Genomic DNA, 25,917 nt, shown 5'->3' with positions numbered 1-25,917 from the left:
GACTGTACTGAGTTTTCATGTGCTTCTTTTTACCTTTGTCCACGTCTTACATAATTAGATAATACATATATCCTAAATTATATCAGCACATCACCTAAAACTGTTATTACTGAAAAAATAATAATGCATTAAGATTACTATAGTTAATATAAAGGTAATGTTTGCTAGCAAATATCCAAAAGTATTTCACTGTGTTTAAGACAAGAAAAAAATGTTACGGAATGCTCTTTTATGATAATAAAAAAATTGAGTATGTAAATCATGAAAGTTGGTAGTGAGAGTATATATTACAGTGAATCAGATCTGCATCCTCTCTTTATCTTGACTTAGATCTACCTTATAACAGTTTAGAGTTTAAATTAAATTTAATGATTATTCAGCTGCAGAATCTGCCCTTCAATTCTCCTTCATCTTAACCTGTCACCTAAAATCCAAATCTGGAGTCTGTATAGTGTAGCCCTCCATTTTCTCTTTATTTGCTAAGTCCTTTAGTAGCTTACAAGATTCTGTTGCAGGGATTAGAAATACCAGTTAGTTACACTGAAATTACAGTTTTTCTTCAAACCTGCCATTAGTTCATATTATCAGAAGGTTATTCAATATGCTTGAATATGCTGTTCCAGCTCTAGTTTCATACTGTAACTGCAGTGTAATTGTAGAGTACTGAAACGTAAACTCCAGGAGTGAACTTTACGTAAAGTCCTGTATTGAGAAAGTTAACTACATGGATTATGCTTCATAACTGTAGTATAGCTGCAACTTCACACCTCTCTGTTTGTAATCACATCACAAGACATTTTCCCAATCACTGCATGATATACTTTCAGAAGCCATAATCAGCATCAAGACTACGTAAGCCTGTGTGGTGGTGTGCTGAAAAACTAATCCTTTGCTGTAAAACCATTCTATGTTTTTACATTGTGTGCTGGTTTTAGCTGGGATAAAGTTAATTTTCTTCATAGTAGCTAGTACGGGGCTATGTTTTGGATTTGTGCTGTGTTGATAATACAGGGATGTTTTAGTGACTACTGAGCAGTGCTTACACAGGGTCAAGGACGTTTTCTGCTTCTCACCTCACCCCACCAGCAGGTAGGCTGGGTGCACAAGCAGTCGGGAAGGGAACACAGCTGAGGTGTTTACACTGTTAGGTAAATTCTGTATCAGACTTGTGAAATAAAACTTTTATATTATGCTATGAAGATAATAGTAATGGTATTCCAGGATCAAATACCAAAAATGTATTGATATGACTCTGGGAAAATGTAAGACAGTGTGTATTAAACAGTTCTGAAGCAAAGCAGCTCATTTATCTACAGATTTTGAAGAATTTGTAGGAACAGTAGAATCATTCTATAGTTTCTAATATTGGCACAGGAATTAGGCATTAAAGTTGAGAGTGAAAAATGCTTCCTCCATATATTTTTGTAGGAAAAAAACCCTAATGAGGCGGAATCAGTCATGTGTTACAAATTAAGAGAGTGCCTATTTCTTTCAAGCTTAGTGTAACTAATTAGAATCAGAAAGTTGCGGCACAAAACAAAATTTTTGGTCTTCCATTGAATGCTGTTTGGCATGTAGAACTACTAAATTGAGGTACATATAAAGAATGTAATATAAAGGTAGATAAATTCTCATTCAAGAAACTTTTCTGTTTCCTTTTCTCTCTTAATTGGACATTATGGTTTATACATACAGCATGAGGCTCTGGGCTTAAATGACATGTCTGAAATTTGTAAGAAGTAGAACAGTTAATTACTTACTTCCCATACCATATCTGGGGTCACAGTATCCAAAGCCTTGATCACACTTTGTATAAGCCCAGGTGGACAGCATTTAACGCAAATGAAAGATGAACAAATGTCTGTTTTTCTGTGCAGTCTACTGATGATCGAGTCTCCTATTATTTACTTGTGGACAGCCTGATGCCCACTGAAATCCTGGTTAGCTTTTCTGCATTAGTACACTGGGATGATGCTGGAGGTAAGGCCAACACAGGAAAGTGTATGTTAATGTTGTGTTTTCCCATTCTTGAATATGTCCATACTGTTGTGTTTGGCTGTGGTGTATTTTGGCACAGTTTGAGAGTTTAGCATTAAATAGTAAAATTGATTTTGTGAAATACACTAATACTCAAGCAATACTTCCTTGTTATTTCATATTGATGATAAATATTTTCTTGAAAGCATCCCTCCCTTTACTGTTTATTATGATTTGCTGCAAGCTTTTCATCAATATATTTCTAGTATGGATTTCCTTGTGTTTCTTAGTTGGGTTTTTTCCTACAAATTCGATTCTTGCAAACTACTTTATGCCTTAGCTGATCAAAATGCAGTAAAATAAGCAATATGACCAAAGTTTATTTTTGAAGTGTTTTTTAAACTGGTGCACACTGTAAGCTCTTAAGTATATTTACAGCTGGCGTATTTCAAGATCCAACAGCTTGGATGAATTTAATAAAAATCACTTGTATTTTATAGAATACATGGAATGGTATTCAGAAAAGCTAATGAATGTTATGACAATTGCCTTAAATTGAACAGATATTTAAACTTTGGGTATGAACATAATTTTAGTGTATCTAGAGTAAAGTAGATAGAACCAAAAGAAAGCTTAAAAAACCCAAACTGACCATCCTGTTAAAATAATTAAACTATAATATAAATACAAGCTTTGTATGACTGTTTGCTTCCTTTGCATGTGGATAGAATGGATTTTTATGGATTTTTGGAGTAGCCTTAAGTGACTTGGAAGATGTCTGATTTACACATCCTCCTAACACACTCTTTCAACCATTATTTTCTTGTAAATATTACAAATAAGCCATATTCTACACCACCTATGCATTTTAAATGACTGGCTCTTTTCTCTGAGTTATCAAAGCCTAAATGAAGACTTCAATGATTGTGAAGTAGATACAAATTCTGCATAAATGTATTTGTCTTACTTTTGCTGTTATTCTCCCCACAATTGTGGTGAGTTTTTTTCTTTCTTAATCTAGGTACTAAACGAGAATGTTCTAGTATTTCAAAGGGTGTGCTGATGGTTGAACATTTCTCTTGGAAATGTGTGACTCCCGGAGAACTTCTGTTAAAGATGCATACATCCGCAACCAAAGCTACTGTGTTAAATCTTCCTGTTGGGTACGTATGAGGCTTCGTTTCTGTCCTAACACTTCAGTCTTAAGGCTTGAGATGATCTTTTACTTTGTACAGTAACAGAGAGTTTATATACTAAAACATAAGTTTTTGGAATATCAAATTGGTTGATAGCTGAGATTTGGTAAGACTGCAAAACTGCTATGAATTTAAAATACTTACCAAAACCTTTATAAAGATTTTGACGACTTTACTCTTACTGAAAAACATTTAGCAAGAAAAATCACAGTGACTTTCTAAAAAATAAACTAGAATAGAAACACTTTTAAGTGGGAATTTACAACTAGAATGATTTTGAGATGTTTCCTGGACTACCAACAAAAATTAAAGAATTAGGATTTTTAGTGGAACTGTAAAAGAATGATGATACCATAGGAGGTTTCATAGCTTTTCGTGAAACGGGATTTATGAAACATGACAGGAGAAATTCTGAGGTTATCCATGCATCCTTGCATCTCTTACTTCGTATTCATGTAGTGCTTAATACCTTTTTTTCTCTTTGCATATAATTCTAGATATTCAGTGCAGAGCATTGCTTGATTGTTTAAATAAATAAATAGATAAAAGGCAAGAGCCTTTGATATTTGTTAGTTTCTGAAAATGCTTCCAGTGAAACAAGGAAGATGACGTCCTCATATGTTGCCATAAGCATAAAGTTGCTGACTTACTCATGGAGGCCTTCTACTCTTCCAAAAACAGAAAATCACCAGTTTAATCTCAGAGAGAGAGATGTATTTTAAAAATATCAAATAAGGTTTCAAATAAATAGGCATAGAAAGAAAATACCAGATACTAGCACATTGATATTAAATGAAAGAAAGTGCCCTCATTATAATAATTTCATTTAATAATAATAATAATTTCATTCTCATAATAATAATTTCATTATTATTAAATGAAATAATAGTGCCCTCTATTTGTTTTGATTCAAACTGGAAATGGAAAAGTTATTATTGTGTTTATAGATCAGTTCTGCCACCACATTCTTAGTGTAGTTTCCAAAAGTTGCATATCTCTGTCCTGTAGGGAAGCCAGAAGCATGTGTCTTTTTGCACCTGCAAATTTCAAAGCTACCAGAGGTAGAGGCAGCTCAAATTGATAAGCCTCTCACCTTTGATTCTCTCTACTCCTGCCAGAGCCAGCAGGCTTTCAGGAAGTGGGTGTGGGAGACAAATGGGCTTATTAACCACTCCGCCATTTCATTCCAAATGAGAAATGACTTGCTAAGCCAGGAAGGGACTTTCTTCCCTCTGCCCATTGGTGGTCAGTGGGCGTTTCAAATTTCTCTCACGAGAAGATGCAATTAAAAAAAGTGCAAGTGTGTGTGCAACTCTCCTTTCTTACTGTCACTGCCTGATCTCTGGTTAACACTGAAGTTGTGGCCTTGATGAACTTCTCCAGCTAAATGCCATTCTGACCATGATACAAGACTGTGAAGCTTCACCATTTGATATCAGCAAGCTCCTCAAGTGTTTCAGTAGGTCTGCAGGACATGGCTGACTGGAGAGAAGAGGATGAACCCCCTGTGTTGTATAACTATAGTTAGGAATGTTTTCTTTTATGGTGGGAATCTGTAATAGAATACAATCAGGCAAACAAGAACCATGAGAGATGAGTGTATCTCAATAAGACATAATGAATTTCTGTTGTTTGCCACCTTAGGAGGTTACGGTTGAGTGGTTTGGCCCACAGTTGCTCCATAAAACGGTCACTCTGTGCCTTTCATCTAGCCTGACACGATTATGTGGTAACTTTTTCTGGTTTCTGTCAATGCAAACATGGAAATTATGACTTAAGTAATGTATGACCAGAACACTTCTTCTCTAAGCTTTCTAGAGCAAATATGTTTTTAAGGTAGCTAAATATAATCCTGTAAAAAAAAATTTTAGTTTGTATCCATCTGAAATAGTGAAACTATCTATTTTGCTAAAGAAAGCCTAAATACATAAATAAATAACAAATTAATTTGCTATGTTTATTTATGAACAAATCAGATAAAAATAAAATAATAGTGACTTTTCTCTTTTCACCTACTACCTTTGTTTGGAGGTTTTTGAGAAGCAAGGAGATAGAAATGCAGGATTTTAAGAGTTGGTAGGAATGGATTTCATTTTTGCCAAATGTATAAAATGAAAAGCTTAAGAATTGCTGTGATTTAAAAAAAAAAAAAAAGAAGAAATGCTTTTTTGATTTCTTTTTCTTTTTCTTGAATGTAGGCGACACATATTGCTCTTCACAGTAAGTTCTCCCATAGGGCACCATATTCATCTGTGTAGCATGGTGCCATGTGTCTTTGGAGAAGAGGATACTGTGATGCCAGGTCTTGAAAAGGTATGCACAATCAGAACTAGTCAAACGTTGTGATAAAGATGTTTCTGACTATTATTTGGTTTTAAAGTGAAGTACTGTTGGATCTTCATTTAGAGTTATTATATTTAATGGCATAATATTAATTTCACTAAGAAATGGATGAATACATAAAAGAAGTGTGTTTTACAGCACAGCAGGCACTGAGATGCATATTGCAATAATTGTCTTACATAACTGTAAGTAAGCGTTGGGTAGTATTGTGGTTTATGTAGAACAGCAGCATAAAATGGAATGTTAAAAATACTCTTGTTGAAATACATATGCCAGTGGTAGTGTATAAGCCCTCTTTTTGAGGCGTGTGATAAAATGCATGTACAGATATTAATTAATATTCAAAAATACCTGCCTAGTAAAATAAGCTGTCACATCAGTAAAGTTTGGTTTGTCTCATGAGGTCACATATTACTCACTGGGTCCCAGTGCAGCTTTTATACCTAAAGTGAACAATTCATTTAAACAATTTTTCACAGCTCAGGTAGGAGGCTCAGGGGAGTAATAACTATAGCTTTTGTTCTTTGTTGCCTACAATCCAGACAGATATCAGCGCCATCCATATTCTCAAGACTTCTCTGGCAAGCAGTAGGCTCAAATACTTGTCATGGGCACTGGGGGGAGGAAGTATAGCTTCTAGAGCACAATTGTGCAAAAATATTTTGAAAGGTGAGTGTAACAGCAAATTTATATAGCAATGCACATTCAAGGTCCTAATAATGCAACATTAAAGCAGCTTACGCAAATTTATTACATTTATTGTAGCAAAGAAGTTTAATTATAAGAAGTTGCGTCATTAAAAACGTCTTGTGGCTGTACTATCCCCTTGTCTTCAGACTGTGGATGAAAAGCTATTCCTCGTTGAAGGAAATAAAGCAGAATTATATTCTGGGGTCTTCTCTGCACTTTTTTTTGAAGACTGCAATTTCTCTGCAGAGTGTCATTTGCAGGACAGTGTCCACACTCTTGCACAGAAATCCTGATGAAGAGTAATGATGCTTTAAACAGCGTGTATTTGGATGTTGTTTTCAGCAGGATACAAATACTCATCTGTCCTTTCATAGTAGAAGAGATGCTGTGCATTTCAGCTAACAAGAGTCTTATTATCACAGCAGTAAAAAGTCTCTGTGTGAATCTTATTTTTTATTAAATGTTCTACAGCTAATGATACAGGAAAAATAAAATCCTTAACAGATATATGTTATGCTGCCTGTTATAGTGTTGTAACATTTTTATTTCAATGGCTAAAATTAGTGAAAATTTTGTATGCTTTTGAATACCAGAAGCCTAATTGATTTTACAGTTTGTAAAATTAATAACAGTTGGTTGACTTAGGAAAAGTTTTGTACTTCAGCACATAAAAAATGCTTGTATGCTGTCAGAGCCTAGAAAGAAAACAAATTAAAATCTTAAAGCAATCTTTCTAACAATGGTTGTGTTTCTTCTCTCTCTCTCCAGGAGAGCAACCGGTTTATAGAACAGGCTACAGCTATCCTGAAAGCTGTTGGAAATGTGATAAATAATTTCAGCAGTAAGCCTGAACTTTATACAGCCCTGAAGGATTTGGAACTAACTCACTGTCCTCCTGGCCTCCATAGTACTGGAATGGCTAAAGAACACTTCAAGGTGAACAAACAATTTTAATAAACACGTATGTAAAGAAAAAATCTATTTGACCTCTCTGGCATGGGAAATACAAATTTGAAATGTATATGTTCATATGAAATATGTGTAAAACTTAGGAACTTTAAGAAAAATTCAGTAAGCATGAACATACATATCTCTTGTGTCTCCCCCTCCAAGAAGACCAGTGTATAGTTGTAAAGCAATAAAAAACCAGAAATGAGACAAATGAGAGGCACTGAGCCAACAGTGATTCAAGGATGAAAATATATAAATGATCTATCTTTAATACAAAGAGTGAAAAATTGTTCTGAACATAAGCATGTATTATAGTAGATTCTTTCTTCACCAGTCTTAAATATTTCAAAATAAAGGAAGTTTTTATTAATATTAAAATACGTAACTCAGGATAAAATGTTTCCAGAAAGCAGAAAAATCTGAAAATAAGGACAATGAAGGGGAAAATTACCTGTTTTCCATTGAGTTATTACTATGTTCTTCAATTCAAATTATGAAACAAGCTCTGAAAAAACACTCTAAAATTTCCATCTATTGGATGAAGGAAAAAGAGACTGGATTTCTGCCCTTTAAAGAGCACCAATATGCCAAGGATAAAAATAGAGCCATCAGTTTTGTCCTAGTACAAGTAGGACACCAAATCTTCCCCTTTTGCCCATCAATAAATTCCTACTTTTCCTTGTGGTGCCACCTCCTAAATCAGTAAGCATGTCTATTAGGTTGTTGGTCTCTGTTCTGAAGCCTCTAATTAGAATGTCCGTTGTCATGATGGTGATTATCATGTGTTCTTCTGCCCTCTGGTATGAGACCATCAACTCGCTTCACATAAACTACTAAGATACCAAATAAAAACTTACACTGTAGAATCAGTCCTATTTTTAATAAGCCAGGCGTGAAACAGGTTTTCTCTTGATTGTTGGCTCGAAGCATTATACTCCTACAGCTGGGACTAATTTTCAGGTACTGTATTTGTTAGATGAAGTTAAAGACTTCATTTTTACATGAAAAAAAGAAAAGATTTAAACAGTTTTTGAAACAATAATGAGAAGCAATATAAATCAGATTTTAAAAATCAGTCATTCTTTGAATGCTTTTCCTCTTTTTGATTTTAGGTTTTTAACGGTGCATTTTGGCATTTGATCAAATATGTATTAGGCAAGAAGGCTCCTTACAGCTATAAATTTGCCTTCAGGTCCTTCACTTTGGATTTTAAAGACACTGAGGTTTCTGAGGATGACACTGTGTCTTCAGGTACTGTATTAGTATTGCTAATTACTTCAAATATATATGCCCATTCTTATTTTCAAGGAAGCGTACTCTTCACTAATCTTGTGCTTTCTTGCATAAGGAAGCATGGTTCGTGGCTAAGCCTTCTACTGTTGACAGCATGTCTGAGACTCATCTCAGAATAGAAATGATCCTTTTCTTTGTTCCAGAAAGTCTTTTCATGTTTTGTTAATTTATAAAATTTATAAAATTGACCTTTGTCTTCCTTGGCTTGCATTTGTTAGTATTGACAAGCATTAACAAGCATCTACAGATGCTTTTTTTTACTTAATGTACTGCAGATCATGGCTTTTGTTCAAATTAGCAGCAGCAAAGACCTTAAATGCATATATGGTTCATGAAATGAGAGTGAAGGAAGACTCAAGTTAGTACCTTAATTGAAAGTTCAACTATTTCTTGGTGATAGGTTGAGGGTTTTTTGTTTGTTTGTGGGGGGTATTTTGTTTTTTGCTTGCTTGCTTGATTGATTGATTTTTAAGCCTGTTATGTGGCAAATTATCATGTTGGCTGGCTAGTTAGCTGGCTAGTCACACACATGTAGTGGGGAACTAGCTATAGGACCATCCACCTCTTCTCCAGCCTGTGATTAGGGTGTGCTCTATACCTGAAGGTACTATGGGAGGAGCCATTGGAAGACAAATGGATTTATTACGAGCAGGGGTAATTCTCTTCCCACAGGTTCTTTGCCTCATTTTGTATGCAGGCTGGAGGCATAAGCAGTTAGAATTAAGTTTGCCTGTCATCCAAATATATGTCTCTTTTCCATTTTAAAAGACTTATTTTGCAGTCTGTGTAACTGTAAATTCTATTAATATTAATGTTTAATATATTAATAGAAGCTTTATGTATATGCTTTCATATTATGACAGAAAAAGAATTCACCTGAAAAAATTTGAAGGCCATTCTTTCAGGGTGACTTAGCTTTTCCTTCTGTTGTTATGAACTTACAGTATAAAGTCTTCCTCCTACGTCAATCAGTATGTTATTAACTTCCTTTCATTAGTCAGTTTATTTTGGAAAATCAGTATAAACAAACTTCATTAAAATTTACACAAATATCTTTACTGACAAAATGATGTAATACTCTTGTTCTTTAAGAAAGCACATATACTTTTCTGTCTCTCTTTAATGGGGACTTTCCTCCAAATCTCTCTTCTGAAGGTTAGTCTTCTGTGAGATGTCAGACATAAAGGGTCATCTAGAATGACTGAACAACTCATTGCATTTTTCACAGAATTATATCCTGTGGCAAACGTATAATTTATAAGGGTCAGCATATTGACATTTGTAACTTGAAGTCAACAACACCTGTCACATTTTTCAAGATGACTGTGCTACTGATTTCTGTATTCCCCAAAAAAACCTTTAATACTTGTCAGCAATAGAAGAGAAGGTATTTTTTAATTAGATTTGAATAATTAGCACAGTTGAAGGTTGTAGCAAAGACCTCATATATATTACTGAATTATGAGATCCACTGTGGCAGAACTTTTTTAGGATTTGGGGGAAAATCAAAAAAGTGGAATAAATTTATGGAGGAAAAGAGTTTGTTTCAGTTTGATTTCCTTCAGTGTCCAATATATCTTTTCAATTTAGTTGCTTTGCCAGACTTAAATTACAAAAGATTCCTATTGGACTGGAAAGTGTATTGTTTCCCTTTGGCTTTATTAACCTTGGATATACTTAATATAATACTTATACTGCTTAATAAAGGTTGCATTGGAATAAATGCATGCTTTTGTTTCGGTTCCATCCCAGAACTCTAAAGGAATGCAGACAGCTGAATTCAAAAAAGCATACAACACGTTAAGTGTCAGGAAAAAATAGGTAGATAGCAGGAGAAGACAGGTGAGAAATGCATTGTAGGAAGGCCAAGTAGGACTGGCATCACCTGATTTGCCTGGCCCACGTTAGCAGTGCTGCATTATCAGGTTAGTTGCTCAGACCTTGTCAAGGCTTGAGTTAAAACCCTTTGGACCTAACAGTCATCAGTGTAAGCTACCATAGCAGATGAATGAAATGTTTTTGTTGTCTTTGTCTGAGGGTAGATTGGGTCAAATCTGAGCTTTTTTTTTTTGTTTCAATGCTACCTCCATTTTATATAGCTTATTCATTTTGAACTGTGTGCTGTATTCCTCTCAAGATTTACTGAGGGCAAGAATATTTTAAGGCCTTTGACACAGTCCCACATAACATCCTTCTCTCTAAACTGGAGAGATATGGATTTGATGTGTGGGCTGTTCAGTGGACGAGGACTTGGTTGGATGGTTGCATCCAGAGGGTAGTGGTCAATGGCTCAAGGTCCCGATGGAGATTGGTGACAAGCAGTGTCCCTCAGGGGTCTGTACTGGGACCAGTACTGTTTAATATCTTTGTCGATGACATAGTGGGATCGAGTGCACCCTCAGCAAGTTTGCGGATGACACCAAGCTGGGTGGTGCAATTGACACGCCTGAGGGACAGGATGCCATCCAGAGGACTCTGGAGAAGCCAACACTCTGTGTGTATTCCCCTATCAGCATTTCACAGCTCTGTTCTGAGAGAGTAATAGGGATAAGGAGGTCTTGGTTCAGTGACAGGTGAGCTGGAATTTGAACTCATCAGCCTGGTCTCATACAAAGGCCACACAGATGGGTAACATCTATTGGGCTAGATCTAAACTGGTATAGGTGAACAGTTCTGTAATCAATAGCAGTATATGAAAATGTAAGTGCTGTTATAAGTGCTTATGGTGCTCTGATTTTCAGCTTTCGGAAAACGCAAGCCCTTTCAGCTCCTCTGTCTTTGAATAACCTTCTCTACAGTAGAAGAGTAAAACTCTGTAATTGCTGACCGCAGCTATAAATACTTACTCTCCTTCCCAAGCAAACCTGAAGCTGATTTTCCACAGCAGCTTCAACCAGTGTAATTGCAGGCTGTTGCAGTGCTATCCCCACACCTTCCTGCAGCTCCAGCACTGAACAAAGCTTGTGCTGGCTGATTTAGCCTGCTAAGTTGGCAAACATAACCCAATAATAAGAAAAAATAAGAATCATGATATCTAAGTCAATTTTAGTCACTTATGGAGCCTGAGAGTCTGCTGCTTATAGAGAACTGCTTATAGGCAGTTCACAATTCTCTGGGTATTATGAGTGTTGTTGCCGGCAATACAAATACTGAAATACAATATAAGCTATTGATTAAATGCAGATCATGTTCTGATCTTTTTAGACCAAGAGATGCTTAGATGAACTAGGAGTAACGTTAGACATAGTCACAATTTTATATATTATGGATTCAGGTTCAGTGTTAGGGTCTCCTTACTTGCTAGGTCAGTCTATGTAACTGTGTGATCATATAAAAAGTATTCAACATTTACTTACTTTATAACATATTTATATTGTATATTATATACATAGTTATAATATATTATTTTGCCTTAAATGGGGGCTGTTAGCTCTGCAGCGGAGACTATTTTTCTGAGCTAAAACACCTACTGAAAATAGAAGTCTATTTCCTTTTCTTGAAAACCATGATTAGTGGGGCCAAAAGGCAAAGCACAACATTTTTCCACTGGATTATTTAATTAGCAAAGAGACAAGCTTGTAGATGAGACAAATTCATTTTGAAATATGGATTCTTTTGATGAATAAATAGGAGAAGATAAGAGTCAGACTCTTCTCAGAGGTGCAGAGGGACACAATACATCTTAGAACATGTTAAATTCCATATGGATACTAGGAAAACATTTTTCACCATGAGACTAGTAAAAAAATGGAAGAGATTGCCCAGAGAGGTTGTGGAGTCTCCATCCCTGGAGATACTACAAAACTGAATTGGACATTTGCTCAAGACAGTAAGCAACCTGCTCTAAGTTTATCCTGGTCTGTATGTGGGATTGGACCAGATGACCATCAGTGGTCTCCTCCAGACTTATATTATTCTGTGATTACAGGCTTCTATTTTATAAAAGTGGTTGTGCCATTTATATTGATGAGTTTTAATCTGTTGTCTGTTGAAGTGGGCTTGTGTAACATTTCAGAGTCACTAAATATTACAGAGGCTTTCTTGGGTTTAGAAATGAGACAATAATGAGACAATCTACTAATACAACACTGTCTAATATGAGACAATCCGACAGAGGGATCTGGACAGGCTGGATTGATGGGCTGAGGTCAACTGTATGAGGTTTAATAAGGCCAAGTGCCAGGTCCTGCACTTGGGTCACAACAACCCCATGCAACGCTACAGGTTTGGGGAGGAGTGGCTGGAGAGCTGCCCGGCGGAAAGGGACCTGGGGATGCTGGTTGACAGCCAGCTGAACATGAGCCGGCAGTGTGCCCAGGTGTCCAAGAAGGCCAACAGCGTCCTGGCCTGTATCAGGAATAGTGTGGCCAGCAGGAGTAGGGAAGTGATTGTGCCCCTGTACTCGGCACTGGTGAGGCCACACCTCGAATCCTGTGTTCAGTGTTGGGCCCCTCGCTACAAGAACCATGTTGAGTTGCTGGAGCATGTCCAGAGAAGTGCAACGAAGCTGGTGAGGGGTCTGGAGCACAAGTCTTATGAGGAGCGGGTGAGAGAACTGGGGTTGTTCGGCCTGGAGAAGAGGAGGCTGATGGGAGACCTTATCGCTCTCTCCAACTACCTGAGAGGGGGTTGTGGTGACGTGGGTGTTGGTCTCTTCTCCCAAGTAACTAGTGATAGGACGAGAGCAAGTGGCCTCAAGTTGCACCAGGGGAGGTTTAGATTGGATATTAGGAAAAATTTCTTCACCAAAAGGGTTGTCAAGCATTGGAACAGGCTGCCCAGGGAAGTGGTCGAGTCACCATCCCTGGAGGTATTTAAGAGATGTGTAGATGTGGTGCTTAGGGACGTGGCTTACTGGTGGACTTGGTAGTGCTAAGTTAACAGTTGGACTTGATGATCTTAAAGGTTTTTCCCAATCTAAATGATTCTATGATTCTGTGATTCTATGATCATAGATCTTATCCTTATCCTATGGCTCCTTTGCAAAGGTTGAATAAAATGTTTGGTACATTGATGTTTAGGGTATTACTTAATAAAATGATCAGATTGAGAGACAGAAGCACTTAAAATCTTCTGAAGCTCTTTTAAGCTGTATTCAGAGACAGGCTTTAATGTATCAAATCCTGTTGGTTCATATTTGGAAGGATATTTTGAAATTACATTAGGAGGCTTGATTTTAAAAAATGCACTGCAATAGCTGTCCGTAAAGAGAAATATTAATTCAGTGATTTAGTATTTGGAATTAGCATAGTAGTTGCAAGCTGACTTTGTGTAATTACGCAGTATATTTTGTCTAATTTTATCATGATAATAGCAAAATTTTAAGAGTGGTATTTTTGTCATAAATGGAAGTTTTATGCAGGAACCACTCTTTCTGGAATATAGCACTGTCGTTGTTTTGTGAGTTTTTTGTGTTGTTTTTTTAACTTCATTGCAAGCAGCTACAGGACTTCCAGCTTTATTGATGTTGTTCATTCTCCTCCCCTTCTTTCAGAGAGTTGTGAGAAGACTTCCCTTAGCAACTGGCAGAACCAAACTCCCACTTCTGAAGCAGCAGCAGCAGCTCTTATACTTCAAGCCTTCTGGAGAGGGACCTATGTTAGGAAAGTAATGAACAGCAGAAAACCAGGTATGTCCTTAAAAAAAAAAAGCCTTTTTAAAAAATGTTTCATACTTTACCTTATTCAAATATTCGCTGTCAGGATTTTGGTACTAATTAACGTCTAGTAAAAATGAACTGAAATGCAATAGAATGTTATAGTTGAATCGCTGACCTCATATAAAATTAAGAATAGCGCTCAACCTAACCACTCAATTAGCACATATGATACTAAAAAGTAGAGCAAAAACACCCTCACCTAGGTTTTCATAGATATTAAACCAGAATCTGCATTAATGTAGATTTAGCTTAGAGCTGGGCTCTAATTACTTTTTCTGGAAAGGTAAGTGAAGTCCATACAAGAACCTAAGTGTCATAACGGATAATCAGCAGAACACAACATCAAAGCCTGATACTGTGTTCAAAAGATACTGTGCTGATACCATCCGTCATTCTTATGTATATAAATAGAGGAATCTTACATAGCAGTTGAAGACTTGTGTTACATTTCTTACTCAGCAATTCTATTATCTCAGCTGGAATATGGTGTCTGAGTGCGGTGTCCACAGTCCAATAAGAAAGACAGGTAACAACTGAGAAATTCTGGGTAGAATTGTAATGATCAGGATTAAAGAAGGGTCTTGTACTCGCAGGCTGTTAGTTTGTAATTTAAAAAAGCTAAGATTAAGAATGACTTCATTGTAATCTGTAAGTACTTTAGTCTGAGATCCAAAGGGTTAACAAGAAGGTCTTTAGTCTGAGCTTCAGAGATTGTGAGTTGAATCCAGACACATTCAAGCTAGAAAAAGTGGCATTCATTTTTAAAAGGATAAGGTATTTTTTGGAATAAACTAAGATTTGTGTTGTACTGCTGAAAACTTTAAAAATCAAACAGATACTCATCAAATTCAAAGAGGATTAATTCATCATTCATACATGATGAAATAGCAATTAATATGCTAACAGGACTGTTACACAGAAAGTTAGATCACAATGATTTCTTGTAGCCTCGCAGTATATGAATGCCTGAGGACTGTGACAAAGAAAACTGCTCCAATTGAGAGATATACATTCCCTTTTTAGTAAGTCATACTCATTCTGCTGGAAGGTCCTTCTTGAATTACTGTCATTGCTGGGGTTCTTTTGCCTTGTATTTACGTGCACCAGCTGATCTCTTCAAGCTATCTTTTGCACCTTCATCTCCTTATCAGTAAATCTGGTGCTGCCTCTCTCCCAAACTATCGCCGGTAGTCCAGTCTTGCTTAAGCTTTCCTACTAAGTAGTCTAGTAACCTCCTATTTTTGTTTATGAAATACCCTGTAAATTATGAATTTCTGTAAATTTTCACTGGTATTATTAATTCCTACAAATCCCAGAGCCCAGAAGCTGTTTTTCTGAATTCTAGATTTTAGATTTTTGACACTTGAGCAGACTTTTCTTCCACTGTCTATAAAGTCTTTCTTAACTTCTTCTGATTTATCAATACTCCGTTACCTTTAATTCTGGTATTTTCTTTACAGTGCTTTACTGTGGGTTTTGGGTTTTTTTCAGGCATACTATTCTTCTCATCCTCTCCCCAGTTAGCTATAATTTTTTTCTCTCTTACTTGTCAATACAGTGAAGTGTTACTACTCCCCCCCCCCTTTTTTTTTTTTTGTTTTCCCCCTCTATTTCTGTCATTAATGGCTTATGCAATAAGGAAGGATTTCACCTAACTTTAATCTTGGAAAGTTAGACAACAGGTGTAAACGAGTTGCCTAGTCTTCATCTGTATTCTGTGGATAGAAGTAGACACCTTGAGATGACAACACATCCTGTCATCTGAGATGTATTAAACATGGGTGGGATGAATTACCTGCTGGACCTGCCCAATTCTTTTCTTTTTAGCTACACAGATTGCCCAGGCACATACCTGCCCCTTCATAGTGTCTGCAAATAAAAGGTGCTCGGAGCTAAACACTGTATTCTCCAAGGACGAAGATCACCTCATAGCCTCCTATCACTACAACATGTTACAGTGAAAAAACTGTAAATCAGAGAAAATGTTGATCACATCGTTTTTGCAGGTGTAGAAATGCTGAAAAGTACAAAGGTGATGATGAAGGGAATTTCCTCTTGTCAAAGGAGAAATTAGTTTTCAGCTCAGTGAGACTTCTGTAAAATTCCAAATAAAAACTAGTGATTCATAAGGCAATTTACTTGCGTGAGTGGCATTTTTCACATGTATTTAGCAGATTTATGTTTAGAACAATACAAAGTTAGATGCTATATTTTTCTAATTTATTTTATTATTTCCAGGTACTAAAGAAAACACTAATGTCAAAGAAACCTTGCAAAAATTATGGACTGCGATTGAGTTAAATTTTGAACAGTGTGCTGTAATGCTGTTAAGGTAATCATGTAATAAATTAAACTATTTTATTGCAGCCAGTACCATAGAATTGCTGTAAATTACTGGTTTGCAAAATAAATATTGTAAGAGCATTACTAGTTTTAAAATTACAAAAATCTCTTTTGGAAGGGATAAGATGTTTTTAGTGAAGATATGCTATGCTTTATTCTGTGTACCCTACATGAGTAAAACTGTAGCAAATGTAATTTTTAGGTATGTGTTACAGGTTTTTTCCTACAGCCTGAGCTAGAATATTACCTTTCTCCTGTATTTAATTTTTCAATATCCTGTAGGCTGTTTCATAAGGATAAATCTGATACTGATTCCTTGGTTCAAGAGCTAACTAGCTGATTTAAAGAAGCATTTTGATTCATGCTATCTGTTAAGGAACCCTGGTTGGCCTTAGAAAGGAGATAACCATGCTATTTAACTGTACTACAGTTTATATCATCAGAGCATTTGTTTGTAGCAGTTGCTTGAAGGAAAGTAGGTGTATTTCTAGGTAGATGCTTTCCCTGGTATTTAATTACAGCTTTTGCCAAGATAGCTACTCTAATTTCAACAGTGTTCCGGAAGTCATTTGCAAGCATGACACTCTTCGGGGATCATGTATTTTCATTAAGTCCTTCAAAAATTTCTCTGCAAGGGTTCACACAACTGACCTAGCAGGTCACCTGCCAGGGGTGAGGAGTGAGAAGTGGCAATAATTACTGGCTGTGGGTATGAATCCTCACTCCTTATAACCAGCAATTGGAGGAACACTCATATGGGCTATAATTTTATTTCACTTTTCAGTGTTTCTAGTCCTGCAAAACCTGTTTATGTTGATGGAATCAGGACTTATGGGACTGATTCTTAGGCATTGTTCCAAGAGATACATTTGAGTGTTAAAATCATGCTAATGTGATTTTGTTTCATTTTTTTCTAACAGCTGACAGACTTGCATTCAATAAAACAAGTTAGCACCTTGGCCAATAAAGTAATGTGGAGGAATTTTGGAAGTTCAACTTTCCCGTTCTCTAACCCAGACTTACTGGAGGCCAGAAGCAGTACCATTTTACAACACAAACACCAGTTTAAAATGACCTAAAACCTCTCAATTTGTGCTAGGGTTGCCACCTCTTTCTTATTATACATCGCATATAAGCTCATCTATGTTTGTCCCTACTATAATTTTCAATTAATTAAAAATTGGAGGTTTGTGAGGGTCTTTTTCTGTCTCTGTGTGTGCTGTTTATCAGCGGTGGAAGGAACCTTTGCAAAGCTTCATGGACTAAGATTTCAAACTGTTCTGCTTTAAATTACTTCTGGCAATATTTGCATTCATTCTGTGACTCACCTTAATTAAATGTCAAGGTCAGCTATTATTGTTGCTGAAAACATGAATGTGGAGATTTTTTCTGTAATTCCAATTACTATATAGGAATAACAGAACATTAGAGTAGCATTGTCCAAATTCTGTGGACAAAACTTTTGCAGTTGAAGAACCTGAACATGTTCGTATTTGACACAGAAAAGAAAACAGGTATCACCGACAATAGATGTTGTGAGGTTTCATTAGACTATCGGCTTACATAAACCATATAAACCAAACTTTGAATTAGAGGAATTAAAAGATAGCAGAAAAGATATATTGTTTACTTACTGCAGAAAGCAGGTAGTTAAAGAATAAAGGAAGACAGAGGGGGTGGCAGAGAGAAGGGTATCATTTCCTTCACCTCTATGTAGGCCTATTTTCACTCACAATCTCCAGAGAAAATCACTGGATGGAGCCAAAAGATGGAATGAGACCCGTCATTTTTCTTCTGCCCTTCACCCAACAACCTGTTTACAGAACGGTGAATTTTTTGTGCTAGTCTTCACATTGCTTTGTCCAGAGGAACATTAATTTTTGATGCTGCAATATGATAAATAAAAATTCATGGTGTCAGTTAGGTGCCAGTGAGGTTAGCTCTACTTTCACAGAACTTCATAACACCTGTGAGTTTATTAGTCTTACAAATAACTTCTGAAATGCAGTTTAGGTTCCTTCCTGGGTGAAAGGAATGTCTTTCATCTCATTTTAAATTTATTTGTTTTTGCTTTTATTCCTTTCTTGTTCAAAAAAGTTTGAAAAGAAAATAAAGGTTTTTTAAATCTCCTAATGATAACACAGCTTTAAGATGACAGCTTCATATAAAGGAATATAAGTTATGCTGATTTATTATTTTTTGAGAGTGAACAGCATTTTATATCATTGTTTTACATTCATGCACAAAGCAGTTTTCTTCATGATTAGCATAAGTTAAAGTCAAGAAGTGTGTGCCCTTCTGATTAGATTTAAGTATTTATCTTGTTTTCTGCTTCCAGAGAAATGTTTAAAAGAAACAGTAAGTCAATTGAAAAGTTTCCTTGTTATGGAGATGAATGGTGTAAGATCTCTTTTGCTGACTATGCTGTAACGTATGCCGATCAGCCACCAAATGTGTGGTTTGTCGTTTTTAGGTGAGTTTCATACAGCCCTGTGTAACACTTACGAGAAAGTAGTATTAATACACTGTGGTTTTTCACTAACCTGCTTTAAAAATGTAATTGTACATAAGTATACTTTCTTTAAATTTTAATGTATACTTTTACTTCATGTTACACAAATCTTTTTGTGAAAATAATTTTAATATAATTTTAGTTTCTTTTTCTTTAGAGAAATATTTATTGTTCCAGAAGACATGCTTGTAGTGCCAAAGATGTATACCACTATCCCTTCCTGTAGACTTCATGTCATTGACAATGACACACTGGAGGAAATGCCACATGTCTTTTTCAAAGTGGCACCTTGTGTTTATCCCAAAAATAAGGTAAATGCAAAAAGTCGTGAAAAGTATAATTTTTAAATTAATAAGAAAATAAATTCTGTGGACATTTTCAGCTATGTCATTATGTTCTACTTAGAAGTGTGCCCTTATTTATTAGCAAGCTTGAACAGAGACTATCACTGATCTGCTTCTGTGCTAAACTTTTTGCAGTGAAGGAATAGCCTTAATTTTCTTTGATATTTTTTACTGTCACTAAATGGAGGAATATTATCCAACTTCCCTGTGCTGTGCTACTCAGTGACAATATGGTTGCTGCTGATGCTGTTCATCTGACAGAACAACCTTCAGGAGCGAGGGGCCAAACTAAGAATGAATTTGAATAGCCTTTTATAGGTCATGCTGACAATAATTAAGTTAACATGTATCTTCAGGTGCTAATGATAATTGCAACATTGATGCCAAATACAGCTTTAGATATGCTCCCCCTCAAAGCCTGTATGTTATCTCAGAAGCATTACTGTAAATTGCTTCTAAAAAAATAACTGTAATTTTAAATAATTATCACAGCTTCCTCTCCTCCTGCCTTTTTACCTTTAGACTAAAAAAGACGGTTTGCTCAGTCTTTCCTTGCATGTTACATATTCTACACTCTTGATTACTCTCTCCTCTAGAGTCTTTCCAATCACTGCTGGTTTTTTTCTTGTTTATCATGCACAACACTGAGCACAGTAAACTTTGCCCAAGGATTAACTTGTGGCCATACAAATGATGAGTAAGGAACAATTAGTTTACATGTCTTGTGGGCTTTATTTCTGCTTATATATCCAACTGTGATGCTTGCCCTATTTTGCAACACCATTGTTGACTCATGTATTTCCGTAACCCTAAGTGCTTTCCTGAAGAATTGAATCTTGTAGCTCATTATTCTTGACTAAATCTAGTGCATTTCACTACTGATTTTAATGCTATTTTTTTAGACCAATTTACCTAGTTCAAAATAATCTTGAATTCTTATTTTCTCTTCCTCTAAAGTTACAATCCTTCTTAGTATGTGGTATCAGCTAATTAAACATATATGTTCTCCATTCCACCATCCACATTACTAATAAAAATATTGAGTGAAGTCAGGTTCAGGTTAGATCTTTGAAATCTCAATGATTGCATACTGCTCTTCCAAAAGGAGCCATGAGTATGTACTTTCTGGATGTGACTGTCCAACAGCCATCCTAGTTTCTTCATTATGACAGCATTTCCTTAGGCTTAGAAGAATGATCAGAGAGACAGTGTCAGGTGTCTCCTTCATTCCCATAGTGTTCTTTCCTATAGAAGGAAGCTTGAGGGATTTGATAGGCGTTGGTTTTTGCAGTCCCTTTGCTATGTTGAGGACATTGCAAGGAGTTCATTTTATTAGTTGTTTCCTGTTGGAGTTATGCTGAGTGATAATGTTCTAGACACCTTTGTCCATCTAAAAAAAACACAACATTGCAGTTCTATAGTCTTCCAGTACCTTATCTGTCCACCATCAGTTGTCAAATATAATTTTAAAGTTTTGTGGTTGTTTTAACCTGTTATTTAATTATCCTTCAGACAGTTCAGAAGTTCATCAGACCTAACTAATCCAAAACTTTATATAATCACTTACTACTTCTTTTCCTATGCTGGCCTGCCTCTTACCTCTTTAATATTACCCCTAATATTAACTATTCTAGCCACGTGTTCACAGTTGACCTTTTCATGAAGACAGGTTCACATTTTAGTCTTCTCAGTCTCATCTGTCAATAACAAGGAATTTGAAGTTAGTTACAGTCTAACACTGTAGGAGTAGTTTTCTTGACTTTGTTTTGTAACTTCCAATTTCATCAGACCTTTTTTTTTTCACTAGAATGAACTTGCCTTATCTAGTGTTTATAGTGAATGTTAGCTGAATGTGACAGATAAGGACTGTTCCTGCTGGAGGAATATGCTTTAAAAAGAAGGGTTGCAGACAAACTTTTCAAGTTCTCAAAACTAATTTGGGATCCTCACAGATGGGGTTCTGGATTCCACCAGACAGGAAAAATCAGAATCCAACAGTGGCAAATGTCAGGATGCAAAAAGTAATGTTCAGTGGTGAACACTACTTACTGTTTTCAGGAAAGTGATGGGTTGTGGAAAGGACAATCGCAACTTCAGATTTATTTCAGATCTCAGCATTTGTCCTGCTTAGCAGGATACAGCTGTCCAGTTCTGTCTTGTAAGGCAGGTTTTCCATTTCCATTATTTTACTAATTTTTTCTTGGATCTCCTCCCATTTAAGATACCTTTCTTGAATAAAGATGTCCAGAATTGTACACAATGTTCCAAATAAGGTCTTATGAACACTTTGTGCAGTACAGTGGTTTTAATATTGGAAATGCTTGTATTGCTATGTGCTACCCCACCTGGTATGTTCCATAATATTATTTTTTTCATGGGTACCGCACAATAGCCTCAGTGATTCTGTCATTAACTAATGAGAATGGCCCTTTTTATTTTAGTCCTGTCCTTCCTTATTGAAGAAGTCCACACTCTAAAGCAGACATTTGTGTTATTATTCTTTAGACTAATGATGCACATTTTAAAATATTAAACGTGGTTAATATCAGAAAAGAGTGATTTTGGTTTAAGAGTATTACAACAGAATTGTGCAGGTATGCTATATTTTTCTACTTGTTCTTACTACATTTCATAATCACTGCTGCTGAGTTTCTCAGTAAGAACATAACCCCATACTGTAAAATTTAGCTTGTTTTCTTCCTACTTGTAAATGGTTTGTTAATGTTTCAGTGGACCTGCAAAAGCTATTGAAAGCTCTATTGATGTTTTGAGAAGACATTATGCAATTATTATGAAACAAAGAATACAGTGGTGGTATTTTAATGTTACCTTTCTTTTTAACAGTATTTTGTAAAAGACAAAGTCAATAATGTAATGCATCAAGTAAGAAATTGTACAGTATGCCCAAATTCCTAAATATACATACTAATAAAGAAAAAAATTTTTTTTTTTAAAACAAACCTACCAGTTAGTTATTCTGATTCAAAACAATGAGTCAGCAATTTACGACAGAGCTAAAAAGAAATCCTATCAACAGATACTGTAATTCTGCTGCAGAGACACTCCTGGAACACATTATTGTTCATTTCAGAATGTTTGACAATAAGGATAAAATCTGCACACTGGCAATAATGTCTGTCTTCTTTCTGCAGACGTTACAATCTAGAGAGAAACTAGCTACTTGCTTTGCATTATTTGGATTTTTTTTTGCATTAAATTTTCTTCTTTCATGGTAATTCTTTGTACTGACAGATACAGTTGTGTCTGGGTTTTCTTTTACTTCTACTCTATTATTCACAAGTCTTTTGAATAGATTGTAGAAAACGATAAAGATAAGCATTCCTCAAGCTTCAGCTGACCAACAAAGATAAGAGGTTAAGAAAGCATCACTAACAACACATCTAGTCTAGAAAGTAGACACCTATTTGAGCAAGGACACTGATTAGTTATCTTCTTGACTAGTCATAGAAGGACATAAGGAAACCATCTTTCTTTACCAAAAAGTTAGTTTAGGTGGTATATTAGAAAACAACCCTTTCTGATTTTAGAGACAGTGAATTGTAACAAGATACCTAAGTAGGTAATGAAACCTTTCGAAGATTTTTAAGACAGAGACATAAAACTGATGGGGTTGTCTAGATCTGTAGGTTTATTTCTCAGTAGTGACTGATGATTACTCTGTGTTCCTACCAGCCACAAAATTCAGTTATTGTGCCAATTGCTTTATAGTATTCAGAAAGTGCACACTTAAACAATTTTTTAATCTTAAATCTAAATTTTCTGCATATTTATAGTGAACATTAAGATTGTATAACCTTATCTTTGTAAACAGGTATACAACAGAGAGTGTTTTTCTCAGGTACACCATGCTGTCAGAAAGCACTTGAGTATCTGGCTAAACCCCTCTTAGTTTCCAAGTGTACTTGTTAAGAACGGGGGGACTTTAACTGTATGCTTAAATAGATATCTAAATAAGTGAGTTCAGTTGAATCATAGCTTTGAATGGTTGCTATTACCTTGTAGTGATTAAAGGGTATAAAGTGCTTTACAGTTACAATTGCACAAATTGGAAACATGAATCATTTCTTTTACTTTCATTCTAAATATTCAGTAGTCCTGAGTCACAGCCCTGCATTATCGGATAGTGCTGAATGCACAACCGTATTTATTACAAGAATTTTTCAACAAAGCATTTTTACAGGTAAATACTGATTTCTTTTAGCTGAAATTTAGCAGAGGACTACAAAGAGAGAAAACCTTTCAAAGAATTTTCATCAGGACTCTTACTTGGATGGAACATGAAATTTTAATGTTTGAAAAAGCAAGTTGCTAGGGCTGGTATGGAGGATTTGAAGAAGGGACTTCATCCCGAGTTCCCCTGTTACATTGCAATTGGCCATTGCACTCATTATATCCCTTTTCCCCTGCCCTGTCTTTCAGGTAATCACATTCATATTGCCTTCTTTTTTCAAATACAAAATAAAATCAAATTTTGAAACCTTTTAAATTATATTTTGGTTTCCCATATTCCTCTTCTCAGGATTCATAAAGAGCGGCTGAATCTGCATCAGGCTTATTGCATGTTGCATTTTTCATTAATGTTTAATTTGATTTTTCTAATAGTAGAAATATGTTTTTTGTTAAATCAACATAATCATAAAAATAAGATTAATATCCTGATATTTAACACTGTACTTGCAATGACATTATTAAAAGTAAGGGCAATATTAATTTAACCTCAAATTTTAACACGGAATGAATCTGATCTCTAGATTTTGATGCAGCAAATTGCATTCACCCATAGTTTCACTCTGCCTTACAGCATGAAGAGACATTTTTAAATCTCTGGTTTATCAGTGAATGCAGTTATTTTCATGTTTACATTTTATTTTTATCTAATTTAGTTTTCTTACATGTGAGGACTGCTAACTTTTGCTAAATGTCTTGTGAATGTGGCATGAATTGCCAAAATAATAGTTTCCTTATCTTCAGCTCTGGTCACCTTTGGACTTACAAGTATGTATAATCTCAAAATTGTTGCACAGTTTTCAAACACATCAATACTTTACAATACACGTCTTTCTTACATCTGGCATAGAGGCTAGATGTTTCCCAGCAATAGTAGAGAAGAGGGCTTGATGTGATTGTCTCAGAGTTGGCGTGGAAGTTCTTGGCTTATCCAGTCTTTAACTCTTTCTTCGGTATATCTACTACTACTATTACTACTACTACTATCACCACCACTACCACCACATATAGTTTTGTTCGGATAACAACAGGGAAAAAATATTTTGTACCACGTGAAAAGACTTTGATTGATACTATTGCTGATGGTTTTACAAGAAAAAGAATGGTAATATTACAGAACCTAGAGATGTATAGATGTGTTTGATCTGGGATAGTAGTAGTAGTATGATGTACAAAGTACATCATAGTAGTATGTGTTTGCGTAGTAGTATGATGTACAAAGCAAGAAAATACATTGAATATGTTTTACTGAACTTTGGTCACGTTATAAGACTTTTCAGAATAGAATACTGCACGTGCTTAAATAAAAGAGTAAGAACTCATTAGTATTTCTTAAATTAGACTTTCTTGAACAACTTACAGCCATCAAGTAATTTGATTAGAAAGTAACCTCAAGAGTTTGATTGTACCTGCCCTTAAAAATAAGGCCAACTTTGAAGTTAGATGAGATTGGATTTGACTTGCTGTGTAACTTTTTGCCACATGCAGATTCCTGTAATATGAGATGCTTCATAAGTTAGACTATAATAGAACTATATAGTCTATAGACTATAATAGAACTATAGTAAGAGGACTATAGTCCTCCTTGCTTATGAAGGACATCTGATTCCATTAGTAAGTGTAACGTGGACAAAAAGTGTGTTGCATGTAGTGATAGAGTGCTTTTTGAGTAGTGTTATTTCCAAGTAAAAATGACATGTTTTCTCCTTTCAGAAAGGATACACATTTATGGCTGAAGCATGTACTGGTGACCTACCTATGGCAGCTGGAAGATGGAAGCTCCGGCTCATCGGTTCTCGTAGTCCGCTCCCAGTTCTCTCTCGTGAGGCTGTAAATAATGTCTATTCTACTAAAGAAATTAAAGAGTATTACATACCCAATGACAAGCATGTAATGTTCAGGTAAATATTGAGAGAAGAATGATTAAATTCTGCTTTTTATATGGACCATCCCTGACAGAAAAATGTTATTTCCTCTTTCTTAGAAGGGGAAGGTGTTAAAGCAAATGTCTGAATTTTATGGGCCGTCAATGTGCAATACCAAATTTAACATTTCATTTATGAAAATGTTATTTTCTGAAATATGGTCACTGCTTAATGAAGAACAGATATGACGTACACAGGCTATAACTTTAAAATCCTAATAACAGTATTTTGCAGTTCTGTAGGCGCAATCTTGAAATCTTACGTGTACATTAATTACCAAAATTCCATAGTACTTTTGGGGATTAAGTATCGAGATTTTGCAGGTGGGGAGGAGACATAAGTTTGATGCATTTTTTCAGCTATTCAGGTAAAGCTCTAAACAAAATCTAGAAATACAACACTGTCTTTTCTCATATATCAGACCAATTTCCATCTT

At 35.6% G+C, this 25,917-nt stretch overlaps 1 protein-coding gene across 1 annotated transcript in view; it reads left to right on the top strand.

The window, feature by feature from the left end:
- ADGB (androglobin) overlaps nucleotides 1–25,917 on the top strand; it is a gene marked incomplete at both ends in the record, with an annotated part of 120,730 nt that overhangs the window by 68,159 nt on the left and 26,654 nt on the right. Inside the window, 10 exons of the mRNA XM_081997158.1 lie at nucleotides 1,878–1,980; nucleotides 2,999–3,140; nucleotides 5,372–5,486; nucleotides 6,975–7,142; nucleotides 8,270–8,408; nucleotides 13,945–14,079; nucleotides 16,348–16,441; nucleotides 18,791–18,925; nucleotides 19,122–19,275; nucleotides 25,270–25,457. Of these exons, the coding sequence (XP_081853284.1) occupies nucleotides 1,878–1,980; nucleotides 2,999–3,140; nucleotides 5,372–5,486; nucleotides 6,975–7,142; nucleotides 8,270–8,408; nucleotides 13,945–14,079; nucleotides 16,348–16,441; nucleotides 18,791–18,925; nucleotides 19,122–19,275; nucleotides 25,270–25,457 (1,373 nt within the window). The remainder of the gene's footprint in view (nucleotides 1–1,877; nucleotides 1,981–2,998; nucleotides 3,141–5,371; nucleotides 5,487–6,974; nucleotides 7,143–8,269; nucleotides 8,409–13,944; nucleotides 14,080–16,347; nucleotides 16,442–18,790; nucleotides 18,926–19,121; nucleotides 19,276–25,269; nucleotides 25,458–25,917) is intronic.

This window comes from Phaethon aethereus, assembly GCF_964289735.1.
Source record: "Phaethon aethereus genome assembly, chromosome: 3".
In the NCBI taxonomy this organism is placed as follows: Eukaryota; Metazoa; Chordata; class Aves; order Phaethontiformes; family Phaethontidae; genus Phaethon; species Phaethon aethereus.
Note: the sequence above shows the minus strand (reverse complement) of the source record. Positions and strands in the feature narration are given on the sequence as shown.